At 61.1% G+C, this 8,756-nt stretch overlaps 1 protein-coding gene across 1 annotated transcript; it reads right to left on the bottom strand.

Moving 5' to 3' along the window:
* Nucleotides 1-224: 224 nt before the first annotated feature.
* TALDO1 (transaldolase 1) lies at nucleotides 225-8,275 on the bottom strand. Its single transcript, NM_001244935.1, is given in 8 exon segments — nucleotides 225-422; nucleotides 515-660; nucleotides 841-1,038; nucleotides 1,122-1,297; nucleotides 2,416-2,547; nucleotides 2,646-2,753; nucleotides 3,754-3,877; nucleotides 8,142-8,275. Coding segments are annotated over 8 exon segments (1,014 nt in total). The 5' UTR covers nucleotides 8,239-8,275; the 3' UTR covers nucleotides 225-389.
* Between the last annotated feature and the right edge of the window lie 481 nt (nucleotides 8,276-8,756).

Below are 8,756 nucleotides of genomic sequence, written 5' to 3'. Positions count from 1 at the left end.
TCCCGCCCAACTCCACGGGCATGCCCTGGGGGCCAGTGGAGGCTCCTGGCACAGAGCAAGCACTCAGGTGGGGCCAGACCTGTGTCAAGGTCACCGCCCAGCAGCGGGCCCTCGACCAGGCGAGGGTCTGTCACCCCTGCCTGGGGCCCTGGCGGGGCTCTTGCTTCAAGCCCGCCTCCGCCAGCCCAGGCTGCAGTCGGTGTGGGAAATGAAGCACCAGGAGGGAAAAGGGATGGCTTTAATGTGCCGAGCAGAATTTGACAATCAGGAATCTGTGATTCGTCCCCGCTCCAATTAGTAGAAAATGCAGGATTCCTCAGAAGGCGTGTGCAGTTAGAGCCCAGCTCCCCGTCGTCGGCGCAGCTCTGCGCTCCCGCCTGGGCGCCGCGCTATTTGCCGTTCTCTGTGCTGAACATTCGTTCCTAGGGGCGGCGGGGCGGTGAGCCGGTGCGCACTCTGGGCTGCTGGCCGCCCCGCGGCCCCGCCCGACAGCCACCCGGAACCCGGCTCTCACCGTCAGCATCCGCTCCAGCTTCACGGCGTCTGCGGCAAACTTGCGGATCCCGTCCGACAGCTTCTCCACAGCCATGCGGTCCTCGTTGTGCAGCCAGCGGAAGGCCTTCTCGTCCAGGTGGACCTTCTCCAGGGGGCTGGCCTGGGCTGGGGACACGCGCCCGAGCCTTGCTCAGGGCTGCTCTGTGGCTCCACAGCCCAGTGCGGCCCCGCCCTGGCTGGAGACCCGGCCCCCCGCCCCGTGCCGGGGGTCGGCTCTATGGCGCACACCCTCGGGTGGTGGGGGTGCAGGCGTGCCCACGGGGCCTGAGGCGGGGTGGGGCTTACCCGCCTTGGCCGAGAGCATGGGCACCAACTTGCTGGTGTCTTTGAGCAGCTCCCCCAGGAGCTGGGGCGAGATGGTGAGGAAGTCGCAGCCCGCCAGGGCCTTGATCTCGCCCGTGTTGCGGAAGGAGGCGCCCATGACGATGGTCTTGTAGCCGAACTTCTTGTAATAGTTGTAGATCTTGGTGACGCTCTTCACGCCTGCGAGGGCGAGGCGGGCGCTGCCACATCGGCCCCGGCCCCGCGCCCCTCCCGGGCCCCCCTCCCGGCCCCAGGGGGCTCACCGGGGTCCTCCAGGGGCTCGTAGGACTTCTGGTCCGTGTTGGCCACGTGCCAGTCGAGGATGCGGCCCACGAAGGGGGAGATGAGCGTCACCCCCGCCTCGGCGCAGGCCACGGCCTGGGCGAAGGAGAAGAGCAGCGTCATGTTGCAATGGATGCCGTGCTGCTCCTCCAGCTCCCTGGGGGGCAAGAGGGGTGAGCGGGGGCGGCGGGGCAGCCTGTGCCAGGCCGTCCCTCCCAGGCGGCACCTGGGCAGGAACAGGGTCGTTCCACCCTGGCTGCCAACAAATCTGGAATCTTCCCAGCGTTTCTCCGGCGAGTGGGTTGTGAGTGATCAGAATTCCTTTGCGAAACTCACATGGGACAACAGGGCCAAGGGTGAGAGGTCCCCTGAGAGCCCGGCTGTGTCCTGGGCTCAGACCAGGCCCCTTGCTCGCCACAGAGGGCAGCTCGGGCCGCCCGCACCCTCCCCAGCGCCCCTGCAGGAAGTCCACATGCCCCCTGGGATCGACCCTGACAACGGGGCCGCGGCCACTCTGCCACATGCCAGGGGCTGAGCCCAGCCACAAGCCCCCATCCCAACGGACCGTTTTAGAGGCACCTCTGGCACTTGACTGAAGGGTCAAGCAGGGCAGCTCTGGAGTTGCCGCTGTGGTGCAGCAATATCGAATCCAACGAGTATCCGTGAGGGTGTGGGTTGGGTCCCGGGCCTCACTCACTGGGTTGGGACCAGCGTTGCCATGAGCTGTGGCGTGGGTCACGGACGCAGCTTGGATCCCTCGTGGCTGTGGCCGGCTGCTGCAGCTCCCATTCGACCCTTTGCCTGGGAACTTCCATATGCTGCAGGTGCCCCCCTCCCCGCAAAACAAGGGCAGCTTTGACCGCCAACACCGAGTGACCACAGCACCAGGACCTCTGCTCAGGTAGGCGCGCATGACAACTGCTCCGAGGGTAGGAGCCACCGCCTGTCCCCGAAGGGCAGACTCGTAAGATGCACACACGAGCCTTAGAAGGACCGCAGCCCCGACACGCAGCACGTGTGAACCTCAAGCAGCGCCAAGCAAGGGAAGCCACGGGCCTCGTGCAGCTTATTGAAGCAGCCCCGAACAGGCGTGTCCCAGGGCACGAGGTTGGGGGTGGGGGGACACGCAGGTGACAGGGAGACGGCCATGCATTCCCGGCTGCATGGGGCGCCAGGGGAGCTTCCGGTGCCAACCCCGTTCCGCAGTGCTGGCGGAAGCCACAAGGACGACCCGGCGGGCAGGGCACAGGGCGGCTCCGCCCCGGGCACACTCACTTTCCCGCCTGAATGCCTTCCCAGGTGGACGCCAGCTTTATGAGGACGCGGTCCTTGCTGACCCCGGCCTCCTTGTAGAGCTCGATGAGGCGCCGGGCGCGGGCCACCATGGCATCCCTGTCGAAGGAGAGCCTGCGAGGGCAGGGCCGTGAGGGGCCGCCCGCGAGCCGCAGGGCGCCCTCGGCGGGAAGGCCCGGGAGCAGCCGTGCTGCTCCGTGGGGACCCTTTACCTGGCATCCACTTCCGTGGATACTCGGCCTGGAATTTTCTTGAGGATTTCGGCTCCAAACAACACAAAAAGCTTATCGACAGCGTTTGTAACCTGTTCCTCTTGTGACCTGAAATTCCAGGGGAAAATCAGGTTAGACGCTTGCTAGCTTTAAAAGCAGAGTTTACAAAACGGCTCTGTCCAGGCACGACTGGTGGGCGCATTCACGCTGTGCAGCCGCCGAGACACCCTCCACCTCCACAGCCTGCTCCTCTTCCCGAACCAAGGCCCTTCACCTTGGGGGAAAAAGGCCTTTCCCAGCTCTTGGAAGTCGCCCGCTGCTCACAGTGGACCAGAAAGGTCTCCAGCCTACACATCCTGGGTGAGAACCGGCAGGGGCTGGACAGGGCAGTCTGGTGACCATGAAGGGCTCCGCCTCGTCACCAGTTCCAGGAATGCCAGGAAGGGACAGAGGGGACAGGAAGCAGCAGACAGGTGCTCTTGGAGGAGGGCAGGGCAGGTCCAGTGGGCAGAACAACTGTCACACGACCATCTGACCTCAGCACATGGCAGTGCCAGAAAGGAACAGGCCAGCCTGGGCGGCTACTGCCAGGGGCCGCTTCCCTGCAGGGCCACTCAGCTGAGCGCGATCCCGAGAATTTCAAATGACACCAGCAAAGGCCAATCTACAGGGAGGAGAGCTGGTCTGGGGCTGAGGGAGGCCCGGGGAGCCTTCCAGGAGGCGCCCCAAGACGGGGCTGGGCCGTGGCTGCCTGCTGCCAACCTTTACCAGAACACATGGGGCCGTGCGCTCCGTGCTCTCAGCCAGGAACGCGGTGCAGGGATAACGCGATGCCAGAGGCAGGTCTGTGGTCGCCAGGAAGGGGAGACTGGCTACCAAAAGGGGGCTGCTGGGGCGCAACATCCTGCATCTGGACAGAGGTGTTCCTGCAAACAGAACTCAGCTGTTTACTCGCGATGCGTGTTGTCTGCCACGTGTCAATGTCGGCCAGCAAAGCCGACAAAGATAAACAGGAACACGGAGTTGCCTCCGGAGTCTCAGACACCTGAGGACTGAGTCAGGAGGGGAGCCCCGCACAGCGGGGGGCTGCTGGGCCCGGGGCGCTCACCCGCCCAGCCTCTTGCCGTAGGCCAGGGCCTCCTCCACCAGCTCCTGGTAGGCGGGCATCTGCGCGGCGGCCAGGATCAGGGAAGGGTTGGTGGTGGCATCCTGGGGCTTGTACTCGTCGATGGCTGGGAAGTAATTTTGGAAAGCAGGACAGTCAGTGCAGCGCTCGCGTCCACCCAGACCCGAGACAACCCCCGGAAGCCCACAACACAGCCGCAGAGCCTGGAGTGTCTTCTGTGCCCGGCGCAGCGGTCTGCACACCACCACGGCGAGAGGAGGGAGGCGGCTGGGAGAGGTGCTGGAGCCCAGGATGGCCCCGGGGGACCGGACACAGATCTTGAACTATTTCTTTCTTAAGGGCCGCACCCAGGGCATATGGGTGGAGGTTCCCAGGCTGGGAGTCTCATCAGAGCTACAGCTGCTGGCCTGCACCACAGCCACAGCAGCACAGGATCTGAGCCACATCTGTGACCTACACCACAGCTCACGGCAATGCCGGATCCTTAACCCACTGAGCGAGGCCAGGGATGGAACCCGCAACCTCATGGTTCCCAGTTGGATTCGTTTCTGCTGCGCCACGACGGGAACTCCACCAACTATCCTCTCTTAACATAAGAGTTCTTTCTCGCTAATCGGCTTGGGGATCCCAGGCTGCCCAGGGCTCTTGGTCGCCCTACCACTCAGCCTCCAGGATTAGCCGTGTCAAGTCAGACAAGTTGCTTTGGCCTTGACGGCAACACGTGGAAGTTCTCGAGTCAGGGACGGGACCCGAGTCACAGCAGTGACAATGATGGATCCTTAACCTGCTGCACCACCAGGGAGCTCTGGAAGCATCTTTGATGCCAAACTACAGAGACGGAGAGCAGGGAAGGAAGGCAGCTGTCAGGCGCCACAGAGCCGAACAGGCGGAAACCAGTGAACTCGGAGCCTAGCCTGCAGCCTGCTCAGCGTCACTTGAGGGCCAATTCCTGGTTCTGACGTCGCATCAGTCACATAAAATGTCACCGCTGGGGAACAATGGGGGAAGGACTCATGGGACTCCGTGGGCTAATTTCACAACTTCCTGTAAGTCTGTAATTATTTCAAAATGACAAGGTGGGAAAAAATGCCCAAGAGTGGCGCTCACACAGGTGCGTCAAAACCCAGAGTAATGCGGCAAATACGGTGCCGGTGCCTTTCATTGGAGAAAATTATTATGTCTTGATAAAGGCGACTTTTAACAAAATCGAAAGCAGAACCAAAGAGTTCCCGTCATGGTGCAGCGGAAATGAATCCGATAGAACCATGAGATTGCGGGTTCAATCCCTGGCCTTGCTCAGTGGGTTAAGGACCTGGTGTCGCCGTGAGCTGTGGTGTAGGTCGCAGACACAGCTCGGATGCCGCATTTCTGTGGCTGTAGTATAGACCGGCAGCTGTAGCTCTGATAACACCCCTAGCCTGGGAGCCTCCACATGCCACGGACGCAGCCCCAAAAAGCAAAAAAAAAAAAAAAAAAAAAAAACCAAAACAACAACAACAACAACAAACCCCAGGAAAACAAACAACGAAACACTAAGGCATATTTGGGGTCAGCAGATGGGTTTCTGGCTTCAGGGACCCTTAAACTGATGCAAAGCTTGCGGTAGGGTGTTGTTCCGGGAAGAGCGGCCACAGCTTTTTTTTTTAGGACTGCACCCACAACATATGGAAGTTTCCAGGCTAAGGGTCGAATCAGAGCTGTAGCTGCCAGCCTACACCACGGCCACCGCCATGCCAGATCCAAGCCACATCTGCAACCTACGCTGCAGCTTGTGGCAATGCCGGATTGTTAACCCAGTAAGTGAGGCCAGGGATCGAACCCGCATCTTCATGGACACTAGTCAGGTTCTTAACCCAGTGAGCCACAACGGGGAATCCCACAGCTTTCTTTTGGCCATGCCCTTGGCAGGCAGAAATGCCCAGGCTAGGAGTTCCCGTCGTGGCACAGTGGTTAACGAATCCGACTAGGAACCATGAGGTTGCGGGTTCGGTCCCTGCCCTTGTTCAGTGGGTTAACGATCCGGCGTTGCCGTGAGCTGTGGTGTAGGTTGCAGATGCGGCTCGGATCCCGCGTTGCTGTGGCTCTGGCGTAGGCCGGTGGCTACAGCCCTGATTGGACCCCTAGCCTGGGAACCTCCATATGCCGCGGGAACAGCCCAAGAAATAGCAACAACAACAACAACAACAACAAAAAAAGAAATGCCCAGGCCAAAGATCAAACCCATGCCACAGAGTGACCATGCCAGGTCCTTAACCACCACGGAATCCCTCCACAGCTTTGGTGACATTTTCAGAGAAGCCCGTGACTCCCCAAAATAAGAACCTTCAGTTCATAAAAGGACCACAAAATCAAATGCGCTGTTTATAACTGCGTAGTATTTATGGATATACCTCATCAAGGAGAGGATTCACCATCTGGGCCCAAGCCCAGCAGCGACCTGAGCTGCTGCAGTGACAACACCAGATGCTTAACCTGCTGAGCCGCAAGGCAACTTCGACAAATGCTTTTGGGTGTTTGGTTTTTTTTTTTTTTGGTCTTTTTAGGGCCACACCCACAGCCTATGGAAGTTCCCAGGCTAGGGGTCAAATCAGAGCTACAGCTGCCGGCCTCCACCACAGCCATGTCAGATCCCAGCCGCATCTGCAACCTACACCACAGCTCATGGCAACACTGGATCCTTAACCCACTGAGCAAGGCCAGGGATCAAACCTGTGTCCTCATGGGTACTAGTCAAATTCATTTCCACTGAGCCACGATGGGGACTCCAACAGGTGTATTTTTTTAATAAAATAGTTAACATTCACTTAAAACTTGTATTATTATTTTTTTTTTTTGGTCTTCTGTCTTTTCTAGGACCGCTCCCACGGCATATGGAGGTTCCCAGGCTAGGGGTCTAATTGAAGCTGTAGCCGCTGGCCTACGCCAGAGCCAGAGCAACGTGGGATCCGAGCTGCGTCATCAACCTACACTACAGCTCACGGCAATGCCAGATCCTTAACCCAATGAGCGAGGCCAGGGATCGAACCTGCAACCTCATGGTTCCTAGTCGGATTCGTTAACCACTGAGCCACCACGGGAACTCCCCATTTAAAACTTTTAAATGTTAGCAGTTGGATTTAGGTGTTTGTAAAAAGAGAAAAAAGGGGGGAGGATAAAATAAGCTACCATTCCCCAGGACCCAGCCCGCCTTGGTGGCCCTACACTAACGCAGGGTGCAGCCAAGGAACCATCCTGTGGCTGCTGCCAGTGAGACCCAATGGAAAACAGGCGAGGCCATCTGGTTTAAAGCACAGGGTAAACTCAAGCCCATGCTATCTCCAACTTTTACACTTAAGCAGCCAAACACGCTTACTCACTCTCCCAGGCTCTGCCAGATAAAGCCTCCGAGTTACCAAAGAGGGATTAAAGCCTGTTTCTCAAGTCAGCATGAGAAAGCAGAAAAGGGAGGAAGTCCCTTCTGTATTGTGTGCCCCACAGAGTTTCGTGGCTTTCCTGAAAATCTTAATTGTTCACAGCCACAGATAATGGACGTTTAGGTCGCCTGGGCTCTGCAGAGGGCAGGAGAGCTAGGTCCCCCCAGGTCTCTCAAAGGGACATGATCCAAATCTAGGTTTTGAAGAAGCTCTGCTGTCCTCCGCGCACCGGGTTTTACCCCCGCAGTTTCTTGGCCCCACGTGGTTCACCTCTAACTGGCCCGCCCCGGCCACGGCCACCAGCGTGCACAGCTGTCCCCTGAGCAGAGGTGGGAAGTGTGTGCAACAGGAGGTTTCAAAAGCAGGTGGTGTCATGGTGGTGTCAAAAGCAGGTGGTGTCATTCGCAGTTTCTGGTCTTTCTGGGCCCGGAACTCCTGCTCCCGCTCAGCGATCAACATTCGCTGGAACTGCCTTGTGTAACCACAAACGGATCCCCTGAGTCAGCTCCAGGTGGACCTGGAGTCTCTTCCAGATCAAAGCACTTGGGCACCGTCCCCTGACACACTGACCCACTGGCGGCTCAGAGCGGGCAGCTCGGAGGAAACCCAGGCGCCGGGCTCCGCGCGAGCTGGGTCCTGGGGCAGACCCCCGGCTCGGGCCGAGGGCAAAGCGGGGCCGGGAACGCCGAGGGCGGGGGCCGAGGGAGAAGAGGGGCGGGGAACCGCGGGAGGCAGGGCGGGGCAAGGGCGGCCGAGGACGGCGCGGGAGGGAGAAGGGGGTCAGGAACAGGGGGCGGAGAGGGAGCGGGGGCGACCTTCGCAGCGCCTCTCCCTCGCACGCCGCGCCCGCTCGCCCCGGTTCCCCTCCCGGACCGCACCGGCCGGCGCTCTGCGAGCAGGAAGCCCCGCGCTGCCGCCCGGCCCGCTCCCGGAGCCCGGGACCCCGCGCGCCCTCACCGTTGAAGTCGCCCGTGTCGGCCACCACGGTAGTGAACTGCTTGAGCTGGTCCAGCGCGCTCTCCATCCTCTGCCGCTTCACCGGGGAGCCCGACATGGCGAGCGGGGGCGGGAGCGGGCGGCCCACAATGCCCCGCGGGCCCTGCCCTCGGGCGCGGCCAATCCGAGCGCGGCGCGGGAGGGCGGGCCGTGCGCAGCTACGCCAGGGCGAGGCCCCGCCCCCGAGACGCGGCGCCCCGCCCCCGGGCGTTGCCGCCCCAGCGGGACGCGCCCCAGCCCGGCGGCCTCCCGGGCCCTGAGCCCGCCGGAGCTGTGTTCCCGCCCTGTGGTCCCCAGAGCCGTAATTCCGCAGTGATGCACCCCTGAGGGCAGTGATCCCCAGAGGCGTAATTCCGCAGTGATGCGCCCCTGAGGGCAGTGATCCCCGGAGCGCTGCACCCCCGGAGCGATGCGCCGCCCCCCGGAGCGCTGAGTTCCGCGCGCTCCGCCCGCGACGCGCCGTAGTGATGCGCCCTGCCCCAGCGACGTGCACTTGGGAGCAGTGATGCCCGGAGCGGTGTGTCCCCAGGGCAGTGCCCCCGAAGCCATGCCCTGCCGAGTGACGCGCGGCCCCGA

Source organism: Sus scrofa, chromosome 2 (genome assembly GCF_054392235.1).
Source record: "Sus scrofa isolate SSC_HxYL_T2T_F1_AM1 chromosome 2, Sscrofa_HxYL_maternal_Yorkshire_Landrace_v2.0, whole genome shotgun sequence".
Classification (NCBI taxonomy): Eukaryota; Metazoa; Chordata; class Mammalia; order Artiodactyla; family Suidae; genus Sus; species Sus scrofa.
The sequence above is the reverse complement of the archived record's forward strand: the minus strand, read 5'-3'. Positions and strand labels throughout refer to the sequence as shown.